Source organism: Camelina sativa, chromosome 14 (genome assembly GCF_030686135.1).
Source record: "Camelina sativa cultivar CO46 ecotype springtype chromosome 14, ASM3068613v1".
Lineage (NCBI taxonomy): Eukaryota > Viridiplantae > Streptophyta > Magnoliopsida > Brassicales > Brassicaceae > Camelina > Camelina sativa.
The window spans coordinates 5,127,223-5,150,531 of NC_141893.1; the positions used below are offsets into that span (position 1 = coordinate 5,127,223).

Genomic DNA, 23,309 nt, shown 5'->3' on the forward strand with positions numbered 1-23,309 from the left:
TTCAGATTTCAGTATTCACCACAATTATTTTCTAAAATTCAATGAAGTGATCAAAACGCAGACACAGTCTAGATAACTGATTAATATAATTATATAAGATACGTTAATTAGAATAATAACACTATTAAACGGTCATTAAACAAACAAATGTTGATTTAATCATGAAATAGTAGTACCGGTACAAGACAACCGGTACCGAAACAAACAAATTGTTTATTTCGTCAACAACTAAATAATGGAATGGAAGCAGAGGAGGATAAAGATAACCGGTTTGATATGAACCGTCTCTTTAAGCCGGTTATAGAAGCATATCGACGAACACAGTCATCTGATTTTGAGAGATTTTAGGTTTACCAATTCCATTGCGTCCTCCATGAAATTAGAAGCTGATACATACACTCATTTTTATTTTTATTAAGAGCTTTCAAATTCTATAGTTTTGGGTCATGAAGGGATTGGTTCAGACACGTCGTCTTCTTCTTCTAGAGAGAGCAGGTACTCCAAGAACTCATGTTTTCTCGTCTTGTTGCGGACGAGACTATTCTGGTTTCAGCGATAGGAATCTGTCTTACAGAGAGAGATTGAGAAGTGGGCTTGCTGATATCAAGGCAGAGGATGCTGTTGATCTCTTTCAACCCATGATTAGGTCTCGTCCTCTTCCCACTGTCATTGATTTCAATAGATTGTTTAGTGCCGTTGCCAGAACAAAGCAGTATGATCTCGTTCTAGCTCTCTCCAAGCAGATGGAGCTGATTGGGATTGCGTATGACTTGTACTCTCTCAATATTGTCATCAATTGTTTCTGTCGGCGTGGTAGAGTTTGTTTCGCTTATTCTGTTTTGGGGAAGATCCTGAAACTTGGGTATGAGCCTAGCACTATCACGTTTAACACTCTACTTAATGGGTTATGTCTCGAGGGCCGAGTCTCCCAAGCCGTGGGATTAGTTGATCGAATGGTGGAAATGAGACAGACACCCGATCTCATTACCATTAACACTCTGGTTAATGGACTTTGTCTCAAAGGTAAAGTGTCTGAAACTGTGGTTTTGATAGATCGAATGATTGAAAATGGCTGTCAACCCAATGAAGTTACCTTTGGACCGGTTTTAAATGTAATGTGCAAGTCCGGGAAAACTGCCTTGGCAATGGAGTTGCTCAGAAAGATGGAAGAAAGAAAGATCAAGCTTAATGTAGTCCATTACAGTATCATCATCGATGGTCTTTGTAAAGACGAAAACCTCGACGATGCACTCAACCTTTTCAACGAAATGGAAGTGAAAGGTTTTAAAGCAGATGTTATTACCTACACCACTCTCATTAGAGGCTTTTGTAATGATGGTAGATGGGATGATGGTGCGCAGTTGCTCAGGGATATGATCACAAGGAGAATCGCCCCCAACGTTGTCACATTCAACTCTTTGATTGATAGTTTTGTGAAAGAGGGAAAACTTCTAGAGGCCGAAGAACTGTACAAGGAGATGATTCGACGAGGTATATCTCCTACTACTATTACATATACTTCTTTGATAGATGGGTTTTGCAAGGAGAACCGCCTAGACGAGGCAAACCAGATGCTGGATCTGATGATTAGCAAAGAGTGTGATCCTGATATTGTGACTTACGGTATTCTCATAAATGGATATTGTAAGGCTGAGCGGGTCGATGATGGTTTTGAATTGTTCCGCAAAATGTCCCTGAGAGGAGTGGTTGCTAATACAGTTACTTATAGCACTCTAATCCAAGGGTTTTGTCAATCGGGAAAAGTTGAGGTTGCTAAAGAACTCTTCCAAGCGATGGTTTCTCGTCGTGTTCCTCCTAATATCGTGACTTATTCTATTTTGCTGGATGGGTTGTGTGACAATGGGGAACTAGAAAAAGCAATGGAAATTTTTGAAAAAATGCAGAAGAGTAAGATGGAACTTGATATTGGTATCTATAACATCATCATTCACGGGATGTGCAATGATAGTAAGGTAGATGATGCTTGGGATTTATTCAGTAGTCTACCTCTTAGAGGAGTGAAGGCCGATGTTAAGACATACAACATACTATCTGAACTCATTGAAGACATGAAAAGGGGAGGGTTCGCTGCTGATGCGTCCACTATAAAGATGGTTATGGATATGTTATCGGATGGTAGATTGAACAAAAGCTTTTTGGATAGGCTATCGTGAATGCCTACGAGAAAGCCCTGGTTTGTTCTGTTTCATCTAAACCCATAACAGAGTAGTAGTAATTAGCTATGAACAATTTAGTTTCTGTTCTAATGTAACTGATTGATGTTTATAATGAATAGTTCTAAAGAAGTTCAAGAACGGGGAAATTAAGGTACTAGTGACAAATGAGCTCTCTGCTAGGGGTCTTGATGTTGCTGAATGTGACCTGGTGGTGAATCTAGAGCTTCCAACGGATGCGGTTCACTATGCTCATAGAGCTGGGAGAACAGGGAGGCTGGGAAGGAAAGGGACGGTGGTAACAGTGTGTGAGCAATCACAAGTGTTTATAGTGAAGAAGATGGAGAAGCAGCTTGGTTTGCCTTTCTTGTATTGTGAGTTTGTTGATGGAGAGCTTGTTGTCACTGAGGAAGACAAAGCTATTATAAGGTAAAAGATGTAATTCTGCTTTTGTATTATGTAGTTTTCAGATACTTTTATAACTAGTTAAAGTTCAGAATTTTGTCTCTCTCTCTCTCTCTTTTTATTTTTAATATCCTATATATATTTGTATCAGTAAGAACATAACGAGTGTTGAAATTTACATTGTGACATAAAAATCTGTTAGGATCCAAGAAAACGTTTGCAACTGTGAGTATGTATCAGCAAATACAGACAGACTTACGTATCAATTGGATTCGGCGAAACAGTTTGATTGAACAATTCTCAGTCCTGCGTTCATTAGTTTCCATTTGATGTCCAAAAAAAATAGTTTCCATATGTTGAAGACTTACTTCTTCAAGTAAACAAATCTTTACACGAATACGATCTCAAACAATACTGTAATATTTCTTTTTTTTTTTTTCTGTCGACGATATATAATTTGACAAATTATATTTGCGTGACAGTAAGTAAAATCTCTTCTAAACCAATTCCGGTATAGCTTTGATTGAACCGGGTTTAATCCTTTGTCAACAGATCGTGCGCATTGTCTGTTTGTAGGGTTAGCAAATTACACACACAGTGAAAAAGGAACGATTCAGCTTTGGATGATGAAGTTGATGATGATACAGAGATGGAGCTCTACAAAAGCTTCGAAATTTGTTCAGCCTCGCTTCCTGGAGACAGGTACTCTGAGAAATGCTTCACTTCACCATTGCCCGAATGAGCTAGTTTCTTGCTGCCAACGAGACTATTCTGGTTTCAGCGATAGGAATCTGTCTTACAGAGAGAGATTGAGAAGTGGGCTTGCTGATATCAAGGCAGAGGATGCTGTTGATCTCTTTCAACCCATGATTAGGTCTCGTCCTCTTCCCACTGTCATTGATTTGAATAGATTGTTTAGTGCCGTTGCCAGAACAAAGCAGTATGATCTCGTTCTAGCTCTCTCCAAGCAGATGGAGCTGATTGGGATTGCGTATGACTTGTACTCTCTCAATATTGTCATCAATTGTTTCTGTCGGCGTGGTAGAGTTTGTTTCGCTTATTCTGTTTTGGGGAAGATCCTGAAACTTGGGTATGAGCCTAGCACTATCACGTTTAACCCGATGAAGCTACATATGGACCGGTTTTAAATGTAATGTGCAAGTCCGGCAAAACTGCCTTGGCCATGGAGTTGCTCAGAAAGATGGAAGAAAGAAAGATCAAGCTTAATGTAGTCCATTACAGTATCATCATCGATGGTCTTTGTAAAGACGAAAACCTCGACGATGCACTCAACCTTTTCAACGAAATGGAAGTGAAAGGTTTTAAAGTAGATGTTATTACCTACAACACTCTCATTAGAGGCTTTTGTAATGATGGTAGATGGGATGATGGTGCGCAGTTGCTCAGGGATATGATCACAAGGAATAAATGGATATTGTAAGGCTAAGCGGGTCGATGATGGTTTTGAACTTCTCCGCACAATGTCTATGAGAGGGGTGGTTGCTAATACAGTTACGTATAGCACTCTAATCCAAGGGTTTTGTCAATCGGGAAAACTTGAGGTTGCTAAAGAACTCTTCCAAACGATGGTTTCTCGTCGTGTTCCTCCTAATATTGTGACTTACAAAATTTTGCTGGATGGATTGTGTGACAATGGGGAAATAGAAAAAGCATTGGAAATTTTTGAAAAAATGCAGAAGAGTGAGATGAAGCTTGATATTAGTATGTATAGTATCATTATTCACGGGATGTGCAATGCTAGTAAAGTGGATGATGCTTGGGATTTATTCTGTAGACTCCCTCTCAAAGGAATGCAGCTTGATAATAGGGCATACACCATAATGATTTCAGGATTATGTAAGAAAGGGTCACTCTCTGAAGCAAATAAATTGTTTACAAAAATGGTAGAGGATGGGCCTGCTCCAAACGACTGCACATACAACACTCTAATCCGAGCTCATCTCCTAGTTAGTGATGTAATCAAATCAGCTCAACTAATCGAAGAAATGAAGAGGTGCGGGTTCGCTGCTGATGCTTCGACTATAAAGATAGTTATGGATATGCTATCGGATGGTAGATTGGACAAAAGTTTTTTGGATATGCTTTCTTGAATCAACGAGAGATATAAGCTAACCATTCTCGTTTAATGATTGATGTATTTGGTCTTATCAATTGAATATTTGTTACAAACTTCAATCATTTTCAGTCTACTCCAGTCCAGTCACAGTGCTTCCCATGAGAACACCAGCGTAGGCTTCATGGTCACGACATGACAAATCAAAAAGAGGCTCCTCTATGTTCCGAACAATGAGAAGTTGAGAAAACAGCATTTGCGCAATGTAGAGGCAAGTCAAAGCGACCCACACCTGTGGTAGAATATGAATCAAAGTAACCATAATGGAGGTTATTTTAACGTGTTAGACTGAAAGCTTTGACCTGCAAGCCAATAAGTCCAAGGAAGAAAGAAACTATCATCTGGAGGTAACAAATCCAACAACAACTTACTTAATAAGCCTCTTCACCAGATGTAAGGAAGGTGATGTTTTCAATTTTCACTGACTACCTGAAAATATTCGCTAGAAGTCTATCCATAAAAATTTAGCCTCCCCTGTAATCCAACAACATAATGCATCACCTAAACATAATCAAGGGGAAGAACCAGTTAGTAACCTGACATTTTCTCTTTTAGAACCTCAAGTAAAAAGATAATGCCAACATCACTAGGGAGATCAATATACATTACTAGTATCCTGAAACATCCAATAACAAAGTCAATGGAAACAAACAGATTGTTAAAAGATACCCAAGGAAAAGAGGAAAAAACAACCAGAGTAAACCACAGTTACAACCTTCTACATCAGAGACCTCAGACTTAGCAGATCTAAAAGACATAATAACATTCAATACAAAACTACTTACAGAGGAAAAAAAAGTATATGATTAAACTCGTTTGGAAGGAAACTTAAGACCACCTTTCATATGAATATGTGTAGACAGACATCAGCAGAGAAACAGAGAGGAGTGATTGATGCAGAAAATCTGGAAACAACCAATAAAAGACACACAGAGGACAGATCACACCTAACCAAAAATAGCCAAAATTAAATAAATTAACCGATAGATCTTCTTAGTATACTCCTCCACAATCACTGATGGATAATATAACATGAATTCGAGTGACAAAGATCAATCAACGCTAGCACCGATCAATCGAAGGATCCTCCTCCACAGATCTAAACCGACAAGTAAGTAACATGTAATTAAAAAAAACCACCGAACCAGAGTTAAAATTTAGAAGCAAATAGAGATGCGTTGAAAGCCTAAAGACGTAGCCTGGAGAATAATATGCAATGATCCGATCATATCATACTTATTCCAAAACACCTGCACGGCGAAGAAGAAAGGAACTATCAGAGAATGAAAGAAGTGTTAAGAGGAAGAACAAAACCGTTGAATACGTTAGAACAGAGAAGAAGCGAAGCGTTTCTTTGTCTCTCCTTGAGACACCACTCTCACCGATAAAAGCATCAACTATAACCTGAAATAACAGAGCGACAAGTAAACCACATAAATAAATTCATAACATTGGAGAAGAATAATATATATAATGATCCGATCATAATTGCTTCCAGAACACCTACAAGATGAAGAAGAAAGGAACGTAAGGAACAAACTAAAGGGAGTAAAAGAATTGTTAAGAGAAGAAAAAACCTCTGAAGAAGCATTTCCATCAAAGCCATCACTCTCATCGATAAAAACATCATCCAAACCTGAAATAACATAACGAAAAGTAAATCACATGAACATATTCATAAATAAAATTAGAAACCGATGATATATAGACACCAAACCTTAGATAAATAACATGAATTAGAGTGACAACGATCAGTCAAAGCCATCACCGACCAATTGTAGGATCCTCCTCCACAAATCTAAACCACCAAAACAGAAAACGAGAGTAAGTAACATATAATTAAAAGTTGAAAATTCAGAAGCAAATAGAGATGAGTTTGAAGTAACGATTAAGGAACCCCTGCGAAAGCCTGAAATGTTGCCTCAAGGAGATTATGCAATGTTTGAATCTGATCATAATTCGCTTCCAAAACACCTGCAAGACGAAGAAGAAAGGAACGTAAGGAACAACAAAAAAGAGAATAAAAAAAAGTGTTAAGACAAGGAGAAAAACCCCTGAAGATGTCGAACAGAGAAGAGGCGTGTCCATCAAAGTCATGACTCGCAAGCATCCTTCAAAACCTGAAATAACAGAACGTATCCATAAGAAAATAGCAACCGATGCAGTTTAGAAACCAAACCAGAGAAGAATAAAAACGATCAGTCAAAGCCATCACCGATCAATCATAGGATCATTCACAAACGGTCCTAAACCAACAAAACAAAAACCACAAGTAAATAACATAAAAAAGGAAACAAATACACAGGAAAACAAATCATACCTAGAAGATGTAACACAACATATCAGAATCCTAAGATTTTAACAGAGCAAGAACTACAACAACTAGAGATGCAATTGAAAGAGATCAACAAACCCTAGAGAAGATTTCACAAGTAGGAACGAACTAGTAGCGTAGCGATGATCATTAGACCCGTCGGGGTTTAGAAGATTATCACACCACACCACCTAAGAAGGGGAGAACAAATAGATGAACAAGTCATGTGAAAGAGTCGAAGCACTTATACAGTATTTATAGATAAGGTTTATGACGGTCAGGATTTGATGTTAGCTATTTCCTTTTTTCTTTTTGAACCGTTAGATTCTTCTTTCTTATATTTTCTGTTTTTTTTTCTGTTTTCCTTTTCCTATTGGTCTTTGCTATTTCCTTTTCCTATATATATATATATATATATATATATATTTTTTTTTTTTTTTTTCTTCTAATTGGTCAAGCTAATTCTATTAATTTTTAAAACTACCATATTTTTCTTTTGGTAAAAGTCTATAACATTAAAATCAATTAATTCTAATTTCTTTTACTTCTGTTTTGTCAACTGTATATTATATGACTCTTATGCGTTTGTTATGTATATTCATAATTTTAAAAAGGCATACGCTAGGCAAGACAATATTATCATTACTTTATTATGATTTCATATTACATTGTATTTAATCTTTTCTTATGAAATATTCAAGAATTACTAACATAATGCTTGACAAATTTCCAATGACATTACACATCGTGATAATTGATTGCGGTATTGGCTTGATTGTTAACAAATCATCACTACACTCATACATTCTTGTTGTCACACCACCAATTCTTTGGTTTAAAGCATCAAGTCTTTGGCTGCCAAATATTCAAGGGAAAGCTGATTATCGTATAGAGCACTGTCATAATTTTCAATACAACTTAGATACATATTATGAGAACGAAAATCAGTTGTGTTGTCTGCAAACAATTTCAATTGCTTTAGCGTATCTGATATATTTTGAGTCTGATAATTGATCAAAAATTTGGTGAGACCAAAAAGATCTAATGATGCAATTTCAGAGGTTGGTTTTAGAACCTCAAAACAGAGTGAAGAAAGCTCTTTTCTTTTGGTGCAAATGGAGTTGATCTCTCCTTTTGTAATCATAAGACTAAATATTGCATATGATGAGACAATAAGAAATAATACCACAATAAGAACCATTATTTTTTTTTTGTTGACGGAAGTAACCATTTTTCTATTTCCAATGTTGGAGAAATTAGACGAGATTTTTATAGACTAAAAGATATTTTCAAATTTAAATGCTAATAGACTATTTACCATAGTAAAATGAGTTTTCAATGTTATAGACTTTGACCAAAAGAAAAATATGGTAGTTTTAAAAAATAATATAATTAGCTTGACCCAAGATTCTCAACTTATCCTTAAGATATTTTATTACTTAAAAAAACACTTAGAAATATGTAATATTAACAAAATAAAGTTGTTGTTGTTTCAGAAAATTCTTTAATATATGTAAAATTCTAAAACATGAATTAACTAGAAACATAGAGTAATATTAAGTGTGTCGATGTTCTACCAAAAGCGGGATTAAGGACTAAATACTATGTAATAATTGTAATGGATATTTGTCCATTTTTCTAGATAATATGTATGACGACAAGATCTCTCCCCAATCAATATGATGTTGTTGTTAAAAAAAAAAGACATTGAATATTTTCCTTGCTGTGTTAAGTAGCTTTTAAAATTACACTATAGATTTTTTAAGTAGAAACTTTCATATTTTGGTTGGTGAATAACATAAAATACAAAAAAAAAAAATTTTTACCAATTTTTATAATGCAAATGATTTACATTTATTTACTAACATTACATAAACACAAGTCTTTAATTAGAGTCCTTCCTTGTAAGGTACTCCTGTCGAATTAAGCCACAAGTGACCGTTAATAAGATTTGCCACCGTGAATTTCGATGCCTCCTTCGGATCAGTAATCATTTTATATCCGTGCCATTTAACCCTGCTTCTAGTATCTGCTCCAGGACCCTTGTTCTCATACTCACCAAAGAATAACGTCGATAAACGTCCAACATCGTTGTACATAGGAGTCCATCCTGCCAAATCAATAAAATCGTCTATGAAAGACTGCATTATTACCACTCTGGAGAATGTTTTCCACGGACGTCCTAAGAATGATTTTATTGTTCCTTTGATCGGAGCAAGATCCAAACTCGCTAATATATTACACCCTTGAAACGAGAAGCCAGAGTTTTTCGCTGGGTCAATGCGTCCCTGAGACGTCAGTACGTTGCTCTGTCCGCTCATAGGCTTTCGCGCCACAATCTCACAGTTTTGAAACACTGCTGCAGCATCTCCAAAGATAAAATCAATTGTTCCTGTTATATAACAATCACGATAGAACTGGCGATACATGTCAGCAAAAAGTGTGTCTTGGTAGCCATCTATTCGACAGCGATATATGACCGAAACATCGGCAGACACTCGAAGAGCAACCGCCTGTTCCTTTGCTGGCCCAGCCGTGTTTTGGAACCAAATGTCTAGCGCCATAAATCCGTTGGCGCTAGTAGCTGTAAATTTTATCAAGAATTTTCATTTCACTATGATATATATAGAACAAAAACAATAGTATTATCTCTTTTTCTTAAATAACAAACAATAATATTCTACAAGTAGAGAAAACATATATTTTACCAAACGTGGCCGATTCTTTGATAGAGTATCCATCCTTGGCGTTTAAATTGCCAGTAAGAATTGTTATGTCTCTACCGTCGCCTATGAGCATTAAATTCGTCTTTCTTTTTCCAATTTTAATTGTTTCCTTGTAAACGCCCTTTTTCACATAGACGATAAATCTTCTCTTGTTGTTCTCAGGTACAACAGATATCGCTTCATTTAGCGATATCTGTTTGTCTTTGGCAACTACTATGTCCGCGTTCATCTTGAGGACCTACAAATATATTATTAAGAAAAACATAAGAAACTTAATAAATATTTGGCAATAGTAAAAGTTTTGCTTAGCTTGTCATGATTATTTTATTCTAAATTTAGAAAATATTTTATCCATTGTAACAATTTATATAACCTTTTCTTTTACTAGAAAACATAGTTTAATTAATAAACAGTTTATGTAATAATTATCTAGTAATATAATTACCAGAAAATAAATTTGTTGATATCGATTAACAATAATTGTTTAAATGCATATAAGTGTAACAATGATAAATACTTTATGGAAACCAATTATGACGATATTTTGTGACCCATATGATCTCTACATCAACCCAATGGTTATGTACATCAATTATGCCACTTCATACATTCTCTTAATGCTGATTTAGAAGATCTTTGAATTTTTGTGATTTATCTAATTTGAGAAGATATATACTCATTTGACAAATAAATTGGGTAAGTAAACTCCAAAGGTATTTAAGCTAAGTACTTCAATTCCAAAAAAGTAAAAATAAAAACATTTTCGCTATCACAAGTAGCTAATGTTTACTGAAAAGAAACCAATCTTTTAAGTAAGAACAAATATTTTTAAAAAACCAAAATAATTTTATGTTTGTATATATCGTTCTGATTTAGAAAAAAATATATTTTATTTTGGGTTCCATTATCAAATCATATAACACAAATCTATTTAGGCTTTTGAAATAAACTACCTTGGTATTGCCACCTATAATCTTCTTGTCATCATCATTAGTAAGCCACAAGGGAAAGCCAGCCGAAGCCGTTTGGAGTTCGTCAACGTCTCTCACAGTGAATGGAATTGTTAAGAGAGTTGAGAAAGATACTAGAAGAAGGTAAAAAGCTGAAAGACTTGTGTAACCAACCGCCATTAGAAAGAGTGTTCGTTTTGTCTCTCTTCAAGTATAGTAAAACTTTTATAAATTAATAATGTTAACATCATGATATTATATTAATTTATAGTGAAATTAATTTATAATTATTAATTATTAAATATTAATGTACAATGTAATTAATAATTATTAATTTATATATATTTTTAATTGTTTAAATAAGATTAGATTTTCGATATTATAAATTTTATAGTTTTAGAATTTAATTTATCATATTTAGAAAAGATTATTGATCATAAATTACAAATATTATAAACAATATCACTTATACACATGATATACATAAATTCAAATTTATTTGTTTTGCTGGCCAAACACTTTCTTAATATATCATTGGTTTCAATTCCAATCAAATTCTTATACTTTTTGATCATTATATAATTTAAGAAACAAAAAAAAAGTATATACTAGAAGAAAATTTAATTTAAGCTCTCCTTTAAAACGTTAATTTAATGCGCAGAGGTGAAGCAATGATTCTTGCAAATTAAAGTGTGTTAGGTTTAATCATTCACAAAGAAAAATCATTTCATAAGGTGTCTTATGGTTTAAATTCTTCAATGTAAATTGTAGAAAATTATAAAATTTCTTAAAACTTCAAGATAATTTAATAGTTATAAATGCATGTGCTGATGTGCATATGAAAGTAAATATGCATTTGTTTACCTTTCTGAAGATTAGGTTTGATCCCGCGGTACACCGCGAGACTATTTTTTTGTTTTCAAATTAATATTTTTTAATTTAATGTTATTCTATATTTTTTAAACAAAGAGATATTAATCTATTTTGGTTTGTAGTATTTTCGACTATTAATTAGTTAGTGTAAGAGTTATTGTATTGTTCTTTATACATCGAGTTAATCATTGGTAAGTTTAAATCAAAGTGAATTAGTAGGTTTTTGTTTTTTTGGTGCTGATTTTTAAAAGATTGAGTCATAACGTAAACTTATTTTCAAGAGAATTTTAAGTAAACTTATTTGTTAATAAACTCATCATAAGAAATGTAGAATTACTGGAAGTATCATCCAATTAATTAATTTAAGATCCAAAAACAAGAAAAGAGATGATTTTGGACATGCCTTAATTCAAAAAAAAAAAAGAATACCAAAATCTAGGAAAATGCATATAATGAAAACAAAAAGTCTAACACGGTAAAAAAACCTAATTCATTATAACCTCATAGTCTCATTGATAAAAATCTCGCACAAGGCTAATAATATAAGCTATAGATGGTTTGGTTTGTTGCTTCCGATCAAGAACGTGGCATATCTCTTATGCCAAAAAGTAGAGTGGACATAGACTTTGTTAGTATCTTCTGAGCTTCAGCGGCTGCTTTCAGATTCAGAGGAAAATGGAGAGCTGAAGCTAGTAAACTTGAGTGCGTGATCAATGAAATTGCTTTCTCACCTGAGTAGCCAAAACAGTGTTAGGTTTAATCATCCACAAAGAAAAATCATTTCATAAGGTGTCTTTTTTTTTTTTTTTTGGCTCAACTTCAATTCTTCATTAACCAAAGAATACATCCAAATTCAAGATACAAAATATTCCCCACCAGAATTAGACCAAATGCAATGGTTCGATCTAGTATCGCCGTGAAACACTAATGGATCCAACGTTACCTGACCGAAAAACCATTGCATTTTTTAACCACTATGAGATAGATAACACTCTACAACTCAAAGTGAAATCATCGCTTAAACCAACTAATATTAACCCTATGATACGAAAACAACTACTAACACAAAAGGTACCAAAATCTATATTGAAGATCAAAAAACAAATCCAAGCTATTTGAACCTCATGATATGCGTGTAGTTCTTGTTCCAATAGCATCAACACCCAGAGGCGCAACATCAGAAAGACTTGGTTTCTCCGGCTTTCATTGCTCAGATCCTAAGCCAAAAAACAGACAAATATCCGACTGACCCGACCAAGGGACGCGAAACAAAACCAGCATGATCCGAGACTTCTCCAAACAAACACTCAAAGCCTGTAATACTAATCATCTAATGATAAGATTGAAACACAGATTAGCAAATCTTCACCTTACGATGCAATTCCGGATTAGCCACATCGCATCTGCATGTTGTCTCACTTCTTAGTCGGACTGAAACCAGAGGTTGAGGAAGCTCTCAAGAACACCAGCTTTGAGGATAACCTCAAATCTCAGCCACCGACATCCAACGGATTCTCCCCAACAACCAGTCGACTCTAGAACTCGTACTCCACCGAAAGCCTCCGGTTAGCTACTCCACCGAAGAGATGGGGAAGCAGGGGGCGCAACTCAGGAACCCAAATCCGTCGCCCATAAACTGCAAAGAAAGCCACCCGAAGCAGTTTCAAACCGCCACCAATCTCCCGGAGAGGAGAGACGAGCCGATATCTCTCTCCGTAACATCCGCCATTGCACCGAATCGACGCAACAGAGGTGACTCCTCGCGCTACCAGAGAAGAGGAGGTCGAGTCCTTTTACCCTACCACTACAACAGAAGAAAAAAAGGATGAACAAAGCCCTCTCACACCGCCGGCGAAGCCGCAGGCGGCGGAGAGGCAAACGGAGCAGAGAGACGGCGCTCTGTAAAAACTAGGGTTTTGAGAGAGTTTCTCCCTTTAAAAGCGCTCTTTTCATAAAGTGTCTTATGGTTTAAATTCTTCAATGTAGATTGTAGAAAATAATAAAATAATCTTAAAACTTCAAGATAGTTTAATAGTTGTAAATGCATGTGCTGATGTGCATATGAAAGTAAATCTGCATTTGTTTACATCTGAAGATATCACACTAGGAGTCTATATAGCTAGTAGTAGCCTAGGACTAAGAACGCAAGTGATTTTCAATAGAGTAGTTTGGTTGTGACGCTATATAAGATGACCAAAGTGATAATTCAAGATTAAGTAACGGGACAGAGTCGTCGTATCGAACGAATTTTGCTATTTCAGGGTCCGGAACCGGTTTAGCCATCATTATCCGGTTTGAATTTAGAATTGACTAATAACTGGAAATTATCTGTTCTGGTACAGTCCGGTCGAATCGAAAGTGGTGTTTCATTAACATTACAATAGAACCTCTATAAATTAATATTCAGTAAATTAATAATCTCTATAAATTAATAATTTTTTCCGGTCCCAAGATAGAATTAATGTAATTTTAGACACAATTCGATAATATAATAATATAATAATTTTTTTAAAAATCTTTTTGTAAATATATGGTCCCATCAATAATATAAATTAATAATTCTATTAAATTCTATAAATATATGTGTATATATACACATCAATTTTTATTAAAGTTCATTTTTTAATATTTTTACTATATAAAAATCTTTGAGTGTTATATTCAAAATATAATAATTGTTATTTTCCTTGTAATTGATTTTATAAAAATATTAGTTATATTGATTAAATCTTTTTTTTTTAACTTTTTAACCAAATTAGGAAAGCCTTTCTCTAAATTAATAATTATTAATTTATCAAAAAATTAAAACCTTTATAAATTAATAGATTTTCATGGTTATAACATTATTAATTTATAGAGATTTTACTGTATTAAAGTTCTTCTTCTTAATTAAAGTTTCAATAGACTAATTTAAAATGTCGTGTAAAGACTAATCTTTGTGACATTTTTTTTGGGATAAATTAGAGATGGCGGGACCCATGTTAATCGGACGATATCAACGGCTGGATGTGTTTATCGAGATCGATCAAATCAAACTGAAGAAACAACAACAACAAAAAATGCCACTCTCTTCTTTGCAAACTCCGTCTTGTGCAACTCTCTCTGCTTCGATCCAGGTACTCACTCTCTTCTCTCCAAATCTTTTGCTTTGCTTTTTCTTTTTTCAATCGCATGTATGTAATGGGAATGTGTGCGATCTTTGAACTTCGCAGAAGGGACGATGGAAGATGCTCGCAGCCGGATTCTCCGTTACTCTTCCTCTTCCAGCTGTTCACTTCAGTCACCGGCGATCGATTCGTGCTTCCGCTAGTTCTTCTCCCTCTCCATCATCGTCTTCGTCTCTCGGAGCTGGTATCTGTTTTTATCGATCCTGTTTGTTCATCATCAATATGATTTGATTTCTTGGAAAACAAAAAAAAAAAGTATGGATTTTTGAAAGATTAATTAGGATTCAAGCTTTTAATTTTTATGTGGGTTTGTTTCTGCAATGCCTGGAATCACTTGTTAGGATACTATGCTTTACAAAGTTACTATCTTTAGTTTGAAAACAGGGACCTTTCTAACTTGGAGGGGATGTGAGTCCCATTTTGGTCTAACATTGATGATACGATGCTTCTGGTTGCTTTTTTAGTTCTTAGCTGAACATTGTTGCTTTGTGGTTGAATTTGAAGTGTTGCATGTGAAGTTCTTAGCAACAAAAATTGTGTCTTTGGTGTCTAATTTTCTTGAAGTTTTGAACCTTCTACTTTTCTGGAATGCTTTGGACCATCATTGATATTGTTTATTGAACCTTTGTTTTTCCAGGTGAGAACAATGAGCTAGATGCTGTATCAGCCTTTAGCGAGATTGTTCCTGATACAGTCGTTTTCGATGACTTTGAGAGGTATGATATATCTTTATCAAGGATACAAGAAATAAATTAGTCTAAGATGTTAAGATGTAAAAGCTCCCTCACAAGTCTAACTTCTAACCTTTAGTTACTGTGAAATCCTATTTTTGGCTTGGAGATAGTATAACTTTTTGGTTTTTGCTTGATTAATACCTTTGTTGTATTTTACTGATCTGCTCAGGTTCCCACCGACTGCAGCTACAGTTAGCTCTTCTCTTCTTCTGGGAATCTGTGGTCTACCTGATACAGTTTTCCGCGTAAGCATTTCAGGAGTTTTGATATTTTATATGATAGTATATGACACTTTTTGTTTTGAGCTTATTTAATTTTGACATTTTCACATCATGTTAGAATGCTGTGGACATGGCTTTGGCGGATTCTTCTTGTGCAGGGCTTGAAACCACCGAATCTCGGCTCTCTTGCATTTCCAATAAGGTTGATCTTCTTATTTCTTATCTGTATTCCCTCTCTTTCAGATCTTTGCTGCTTGAAGAGTTTGTTTGCCTTATTACTGATGAGGAAAGTGCAGGCAATGGTTAACGTAGGTGGCGATCTAGTCAAACTCGTTCCAGGTCGAGTTTCAACTGAAGTGGATGCACGTCTTGCTTATGACACAAACGGCATTATCCGCAAGGTAGTTACTAGAAGCAGACCATATATAATATAATTTGGGTATATGTTTACCGTATCTTCAAATCACTGACATGTGATGTGATGATATGTGTAGGTTCATGATCTGCTGAGACTATACAATGAAATAGATGTACCACACGACCGGCTCCTATTCAAAATCCCTGCAACTTGGCAAGTAAGATTGTTGTTCAGCAAATAACAAAGCTTTCCCATTTAATGGTCTCTCATTGTTGTGCTTATCGCTCTGATAGGGTATTGAAGCTGCAAGATTGTTGGAATCTGAGGGAATCCAAACGCATATAACCTTCGTTTACAGGTACCATAGAACATACCTTTTGACTCTTTAATAGTAAAACTGTTCATCCACATGATTTTTGTTCTTTATAATCTCTTCTTGTATATATCATCAGCTTTGCTCAAGCTGCAGCAGCTGCTCAAGCCGGTGCTTCTGTCATTCAGATTTTCGTTGGTCGCCTCAGGGTAACCATTTTCTCAACATATGCTTAGTAAGTTCAGTGATATGGCAAAGTTAATATCTTAAAATCTTTAGGACTGGGCGCGTAATCATTCGGGAGATACCGAGATTGAAACTGCTATTAAATCCGGAGAAGATCCTGGTTTGGCCTTGGTGAGAAGATCATATAACTACATTCACAAGTATGGTTACAAGTCCAAGCTGATGGCTGCTGCTGTCCGGAACAAACAAGACTTGTTCAGTCTTCTCGGGTAAACACAAACTTCCAAATTGCAGGTTCGACCATCAGCAGATTCTGAACCCATTCTAACTCTCAGTGTTCTCCTCGGTCTCAGGGTCGACTATGTGATTGCACCATTAAAGGTACTGCAATCTCTCAAAGACTCACCTGCCATCCCCGACGATGAAAAATACTCATTTGTTCGGAAACTTACTCCTGAAACAGCAACGCATTACAACTTCACCAACAAAGAGGTTAGTTTTGAACCTATACATCCAACACACTTTTTGCTTCTGCTTTCACTTAACCAGTGTCTCACTCTGTTTGTTTGATTCTGGTGTAGCTGGTCAAATGGGACCAGCTAAGCATGGCTTCAGCTATGGGTCCTGCATCAGTGGAGCTTTTATCAGCTGGTGTCGAGGGTTATGCGAACCAAGCTAAACGCGTTGAAGAGCTCTTTGGGAAGATTTGGCCACCTCCTAATGTCTAAAACAAAGCTTTTCCCTTCATCACTAAGGATCTACATCAATAAGACTGTAAGAAAACTAAAAGCCCATGTTACTTGAACACTACCCTCTTAATCTTCTTTCCCCTTTCTTCTTTTTCGTGTGCCTTGTAGTTCATCATGGTCTCTTGTCTAAGACTTCGGCTACAAGACGAGACTAAAACTAATCTTTTTCATATTGTTCCATCTGAAACTTTGGGGTCTGTTTTCTTCTGTAAAATGACTTAGTAGGTTCTCTGATCTCTCAAAGCATATTAGTACCGATCGAATTATACGAACAATTATTAAACCGATTAATTTCGTAAAACCAACTGGTTCTATTAAAGTTCAAAGTACTTCAAACCAAACTAAAATTTTGACTATGAACTGAAAGTACAAAAATTATTTTCTTATACAAAAAAAAAATTGGACATTGGCATGATGACATCCAAGTCCTGTTTACTTACTAAAATAATAAATCCAAAAAATAAGTGGGAAATTATGTGAACCAAATGATAAAGGTAAAGGATAAAGGGAACATGAAGAAAACGAAGAGACTGAACACATAAAACTTATCCATCTCAGTCAGATGCATTATCTGATCACTGGTCAGTGGTCACTTCTCTTTAATATCAGATAATACTTATGATTTAGTAATTTTCACACAAGCAGAAACGTACGATTTTCATTATCGAGTGTAATATATATTTATCTTCTAAAGTTGACAAATATTAGTAGAGTTTAGTTCAATCATTATTTTTCCCGTCTGATTGTGTTTTCTTTTGACGACGTGTGTGATTGTAGATTGTTGTGGGTTCGTATCAATCAATAATTCCAATAATATAGGCTCCATTTCAATGTAAACTTCATTACTGATTCGAAAAATCTGAGTGCAATAGAGTGATTGCTTTATCCTTTTTGATTTATAGGAGAAAGGATAACGCTATTATTACTTTTTGCAATACGAAAATTATAAGGTTCTCAAATTTCCTCGGACTATTTTTCTTTCTTTCTAGAATTATTGTTTTAGCAACAAATCAAGATTATACTATTTCTATAGGGAGACAGAGCACGTGGTCTCTGCCGAAAAAAAAACCTATCGGTCTTCTTCTGCATGTGGATCTAGTTTTCCCACATCCAACAATCATATACAAGATCTTGTCTTTTCCAGTTCGTTGATTCCACGTAAATGGCTGTAAATTCTATTAAACAGAAAGACAACCTTAAAGTGATTTGTTTGTAAAAACAAAATGAGGAAAAGAAAAATGGTTTCACATGACTTTTGAACCGTGTTTGTGTATATGGCACAATTATAACAAACTGTAGACTCTTTTATGATCTCACTTGGTTAGTGGATGCCATAAGAATTAAGAGACCATAATTAATTTCACATTTTTACTTGGTTGGCCAATCCTTCGCTTCCACATGCAATTGCTATGTGGCTACAAGAGGTTTCACGTGTATAATAGTAATTGTTAATTACTATATTATTTTGTATAAATCGGCGTTGGTACATTTCTTTTCATCATTATTGGACACTAATTCTGACAAGACGATTGTGATTGAGATGATGTATTATATATTTAAACAAATGATTCATGTGCTTGGCCGAACTAACAAGTGGTTAGATGTATAGTTTGATTGCATTACTAGTTTTCCCAGTGAACCTAATAATTATTGTTGATTAATCCAGAAAAACAAAAATCAAATTTCCTTAGCCCATGATGTTTTTATAGATCTGAGATCTCAGACCTTTGGAGTCTAGCTAGTTCTTTACTATGGTTTCGAAACACATAAGAATTACTTAGTTATTTTTAACTTATTTGATGATTTAGGCAAAGAGCTTTACTTTATTATGAAAGTTTAAAGTTAAACTAGTAGTTTGGCCGGTCATGTTCTCGTGTTTCTCGAGTCTTTCTAGATTAATTATTATTATTTTAACGTTTAAAAAGTTATATCACTATTACACGGACGTCAAAAACAGAAAAATGTTCGTATACTATTCGACTCGCGCTATCATTTTCAGATGGGTTACCTAACTTGTATCGTATTACTCAAAGTTTATGTATTGTATACGTAAATGTTATAAAGATTACTTGTTCGACATAGTTTAACATTTTACAGCATATACTAAAACGCATCGATCGGATACACAATGGAATGTCGCGAATCATTCGTTTGAATAATTTTAAAATTTTAAGTGTACTAAAAAATTATCTGGAAGTTGAAACAAGAATTGAGGTAGTGATTATAGGCACCAAAAACCTAACCGATACGAACCCCTAATTTCTTGTCTGGTAAATAACCCCTTTTTTGACACCTATTATTATTACCACTTCGGTTCGTGAAAGAAACATATGTCATACTACAACATTTGTATTCGGGTTACTAGATAACAATAAAACTAGTAGTATAAAACTATATATCTGGGTCCAAATGAAGTTGAATAACTTTTCTTTTCTCGTTAATAGTTTAAATGACACAGCAAAGGTTATAGTATTAAAAAAAAAAAAAAAAAAGTTATAGTATTATAAAAATGACACAGCAAATCCTCTCATGCCCTTTTTCCTATAACCCAATATGTTGCATAGCGTGTATGTGACGTATGCGTTACTCCTTACTCGGACTGGCTTGCATTAATGTAATTACCAAATTTACCATGATTACGATATAAATTAATCAAAGTGGTTTAATCTTAGGGGAGTATCCAATGGGGGAGCCGGGGAGCAAAAAATTGGTTAATTACATCAATCATAGACAATGACTAAACTTGAGCAAACATATTCAGAAACCAACTTCAGCATTTACTGTACTTAAATTACTCTGTCCCAGTCTCACATTTCTAAACTACTCTCCAAATCTTGAAGTGAAAAGTAGTAGTACAGTTGAATCAGTAACAGCATAATGATAGGATTGTGTTCAGTGACCTGGTTTCATGCATGTATCACTAATCATATACAATTATTTACTGGATCTAGGTTTGTGTGATAAATCAGATATTGTTAGTGAATATATGCAAAATATATTCTTCCCATTAAAGTCATTGTGAATATTCTCATATATGATCATGTGTGATACGCTATGTACTCTATATATATTCTTGTCAATAAGATTACAAGGGCATCGAGCTATATTCAAGCTTACATGGTATCAGAGCTCTAGGTCTATCTCTCGACCTCTAAATCTTTTCTTTTCTCCTTTTGTTCACTTCTTCTTCTTCCTCCTTCTCTCTTTACTTTTCTCACATCTTCCCTCCTTTCGTCTCTCTCCCTCTCTTTCTTTCTCCATGACAACCATCACCGAAAAATCTGAAAAACCGTTCACTATCTCCCAAATCAAGGCCTACATCCCTATTGTCCTTGATATGAAGAAATTCAACTACGATGTGTGGCGCGAGTTATTTGAAACACACTGCATCACGTTTAGTGTTCTCAAACACATCGACGGTACCGGTAAACCATCACCGGAAATTGCTACGGCATGGAAGGAGCGTGATGGCTTGGTCAAGATGTGGATTTATGGAACCCTCTCCAAATCTCTCCTTGACACAGTTATGCAAGCCAAGTGCACAACCAGTGATCTATGGCTCTCTATCGAGAATATTTTTCGTGATAACAAGGAAGCCCGTTCTCTACAGTGTGATCATGAACTACGTACAACCACCATTGGCGATCTTAGTGTTCATGACAACTGTCACAAACTCAAAAATCTCGCTGATCTGCTTGCGAATCTTGACTCTCCCGTCACAGATCGGGTACTTGTTATGCATCTCCTCAATGGTCTCTCCGACAAGTATGACAACATCATCAACTTCATCAAACAAAAGACACCCTTCCCAACTTTCTCGACGGCACGCTCAATGCTTATCATGGAGGAGGATCGGCTTGCAAAACAGAGCAAACCACAACCAAACAACAACGATAGCTCCTCTGCTCCCGCTGTTCTCTACACGGCATCGGAGCACCAACACTTGAAACATCCACCTCACCAAGGTCGAGGAGGCTATAACAACCGTGGTCGTGGCAATCGAAACAACCGTGGCAGGGGCGTCATCATGGTAATCATTCTTGGCAACATCACTCATACGGACCACCACAATGGCCGTATGGACCTCCTCCACAATGGCCACTGCCCTATGGTTTCCCTTCACACCAGTCGCAGTTTCCGATGGCTCCTTCTTATCCACGTCAGCAATCATTCTCTCCTACCAATGACATCCTCGGCACTGCTCCACAACACCGCTCTCCTGCTGAAGCTCATATGATTCAGTCACCATATCCTCCGCCACAAACCACATCACCATATCTGCCATCAGAACTCACTCATGCTCTCAACACGATGACGTTACAGGATCCAAACAACAACTCTTGGTACATCAGAACTCACTCATATCACTGCGAGGTACTCTTCGTTCTGTTTTTAATACTAGCGCTTCTCCTATTGTGACAGTCGGTAATGGATCCTTTGAAGTTACTAAGCTCGGTAATGGTATCATTCCCTCCTCATCTCATCCTCTCCTACTCAAAAATGTTCTCGTTTGTCCCTCTATTATTAAAAATTTGGTGTCGGTTCGTCGTTTTGTCACTGATAATCAATGTACCATCGAATTTGATCCTTTTGGCTTTCTTGTTAAGGATCTTCGAACCAAGACTCCTCTTCTCTGATGTGATAGTCAAGGCCCTCTTTATGCGGTGACTCCAACCAACAAACTCACACCACCGCAGGCTTTCATCACCACATCTAGTAGCACTCTCTGGCATCGTCACTTGGGACATCCCGGGAGCTCTGTTCTACAATCTCTTGCTTCTTCTGGTTTTTTAGTTTTTAATAAAAGCGACATGCCAAGTTTGTGTCACGCATGTGAAATTGGCAAAAATGTTCACCTTCCCTTTTCTGCTTCTTCGTCTATTATTTCTAAACCTTTTGAAATTGTTCTCACTAGGATATTTGGACTTCTCATGTACCGAGTTTTGGAGCAATAAAATACTATGTCATTTTTCTTGATCAGTTTTCTAATTATGTTTGGGTTTACCCTCTCAGGCGCAAAAGTTACACGCTCAGCAAATATATTCATTTTTCTTCCTATGTTCGAACTCAATTTGGCTGTCCCATTCAATCTCTTCAATGTGATAACATTGGAGAATACAACAATCGACAATTCCTTTCTTACCTTGCAGCCGAAGGCACTAAATGTCGATTCTCATGTCCGTACACCTCTCCGCAGAACGGACGCGCGGAGAGAATGCTTTGTACTCTTAATAACTTAGTACGCACCATTCTTTTCCAAGCTTATATGCCACCAGAATTTTGGGTGGAGGCCCTTCATACGGCTGCTCATACTCTCAAAATTCTCCATCATCTTCCATCTCCAATGCTATCCCATTCACCACACTCTTCAACAAACCACCCCCATACACTCACCTCCGTGTTTTTGGTTGCTTGTGTTATCCTAATCTTTTTCCTCAATCTCAGCATAAACTTGCCCCTCGCTCCATGGCATGTGTCTTCCTCGGCTATCCTACTGATCACCGTGGATACCGTTGCTTCGATTTGAACACTCGCCGAATCATATTCTCGAGACACATTCATTTCGATGAAGACACATTTCTGTTTCATCAACCTCCAGTCATGACCCCAACTTCTGAACCCGACATCATTTCTCCACCCCCTCCTATCTCTGTTTTACCGCCTACACCTCCCCTTCCAGCTGACGAGACCCCTCCTCCGCCTCCTCCAACATTACCCACGCATTCTATGGTAACTCGGAGCAAAAACGGCATTGTCACGCCCCGACAACGTCTTTGTCTCCACACATCCGTTGTGTCTCCCCTTCCTTTGACACACGTACAAGCAGCTAAGGATCCTAACTGGAATGGTGCCATGGGAGATGAACATAGCGCTCTTATTAAAAAGAGAATGTGGGACTTGGTTCCGCGGCCAGTTGCTACTAATATTGTGCGTTCTATGTGGCTTTTCAGGCATAAATTTAATGTGGATGGTCAGCTTGTGCGGTACAAAGCACGTCTCGTTGC

The 23,309-nt window shown here is 36.1% G+C and overlaps 5 protein-coding genes and 1 pseudogene across 8 annotated transcripts; 5 read left to right on the forward strand and 1 right to left on the reverse strand.

Annotated features, from left to right (window-relative positions):
- The first annotated feature begins 336 nt into the window (after window positions 1-336).
- Window positions 337-2,686, forward strand: LOC109128605 (uncharacterized). Its single transcript, XM_087486425.1, has one exon. It carries the CDS (start codon window positions 447-449, stop codon window positions 2,172-2,174), a length of 1,728 nt encoding a protein of 575 aa, XP_087342551.1. The 5' UTR covers window positions 337-446; the 3' UTR covers window positions 2,175-2,686.
- A 516-nt stretch (window positions 2,687-3,202) lies between these two features.
- Window positions 3,203-4,775, forward strand: LOC147927853 (pentatricopeptide repeat-containing protein At1g12300, mitochondrial pseudogene; annotated as a pseudogene). The gene has a single exon (XR_015580859.1). The product of XR_015580859.1 is annotated as a pentatricopeptide repeat-containing protein At1g12300, mitochondrial pseudogene (transcript).
- Window positions 4,061-4,775, forward strand: LOC104743255 (uncharacterized). The gene has a single exon (XM_019235287.2). It carries the CDS (start codon window positions 4,061-4,063, stop codon window positions 4,688-4,690), a length of 630 nt encoding a protein of 209 aa, XP_019090832.1. The 3' UTR covers window positions 4,691-4,775.
- A 4,060-nt stretch (window positions 4,776-8,835) lies between these two features.
- On the reverse strand, window positions 8,836-10,940 carry LOC104743257 (putative pectinesterase 56). The gene is made up of 3 exons (XM_019235970.2): window positions 10,707-10,940; window positions 9,736-9,991; window positions 8,836-9,611 (listed from the first exon to the last, which is right to left on the reverse strand). The coding sequence occupies exons 1-3, from the start codon at window positions 10,881-10,883 to the stop codon at window positions 8,917-8,919; spliced, it is 1,128 nt and encodes a 375-aa protein (XP_019091515.2). The 5' UTR covers window positions 10,884-10,940; the 3' UTR covers window positions 8,836-8,916.
- A 3,558-nt stretch (window positions 10,941-14,498) lies between these two features.
- On the forward strand, window positions 14,499-17,518 carry LOC104739874 (uncharacterized). The gene is made up of 12 exons (XM_010460341.2): window positions 14,499-14,692; window positions 14,789-14,927; window positions 15,381-15,459; window positions 15,647-15,722; window positions 15,817-15,900; window positions 15,995-16,099; window positions 16,193-16,273; window positions 16,350-16,414; window positions 16,509-16,578; window positions 16,649-16,824; window positions 16,909-17,047; window positions 17,137-17,518. Exons 1-12 carry the CDS (start codon window positions 14,543-14,545, stop codon window positions 17,281-17,283), a joined length of 1,311 nt encoding a protein of 436 aa, XP_010458643.2. The 5' UTR covers window positions 14,499-14,542; the 3' UTR covers window positions 17,284-17,518.
- A 2,775-nt stretch (window positions 17,519-20,293) lies between these two features.
- On the forward strand, window positions 20,294-22,279 carry LOC104739875 (uncharacterized). Of its 3 annotated transcripts, XM_087483225.1 has the most exons (3): window positions 20,294-21,647; window positions 21,727-21,765; window positions 21,912-22,279. In XM_087483225.1, exon 1 carries the CDS (start codon window positions 20,339-20,341, stop codon window positions 21,539-21,541), a length of 1,203 nt encoding a protein of 400 aa, XP_087339351.1. In that variant the 5' UTR covers window positions 20,294-20,338; the 3' UTR covers window positions 21,542-21,647; window positions 21,727-21,765; window positions 21,912-22,279. The 3 variants fall into 3 exon arrangements, with proteins under 3 accessions (XP_087339351.1, XP_087339350.1, XP_010458646.2); XM_087483224.1 differs by having other exon boundaries at window positions 20,294-21,765; XM_010460344.3 differs by lacking the exon at window positions 21,727-21,765 and having other exon boundaries at window positions 20,294-21,678.
- Window positions 22,280-23,309: the final 1,030 nt, after the last annotated feature.

Bases quoted from the DNA above. Each gene is read 5' to 3' on its own strand.
- LOC109128605 (XM_087486425.1), top strand. From the start codon at position 447: ATGAAGGGATTGGTTCAGACACGTCGTCTTCTTCTTCTAGAGAGAGCA.
- LOC104743255 (XM_019235287.2), top strand. From the start codon at position 4,061: ATGTCTATGAGAGGGGTGGTTGCTAATACAGTTACGTATAGCACTCTA.
- LOC104743257 (XM_019235970.2), bottom strand. From the start codon at position 10,883: ATGGCGGTTGGTTACACAAGTCTTTCAGCTTTTTACCTTCTTCTAGTA. The intron at 9,992-10,706 runs GTAGTTTATTTC...ATATATTTGTAG, and splicing joins TTATAGGTGGCAATACCAAG to GTCCTCAAGATGAACGCGGA. The intron at 9,612-9,735 runs GTAAAATATATG...TAAAATTTACAG, and splicing joins CAAAGAATCGGCCACGTTTG to CTACTAGCGCCAACGGATTT.
- LOC104739874 (XM_010460341.2), top strand. From the start codon at position 14,543: ATGGCGGGACCCATGTTAATCGGACGATATCAACGGCTGGATGTGTTT. The intron at 14,928-15,380 runs GTATCTGTTTTT...TTGTTTTTCCAG, and splicing joins GTCTTCGTCTCTCGGAGCTG to GTGAGAACAATGAGCTAGAT. The intron at 17,048-17,136 runs GTTAGTTTTGAA...ATTCTGGTGTAG, and splicing joins ACAACTTCACCAACAAAGAG to CTGGTCAAATGGGACCAGCT.
- LOC104739875 (XM_087483224.1), top strand. From the start codon at position 20,339: ATGATCATGTGTGATACGCTATGTACTCTATATATATTCTTGTCAATA.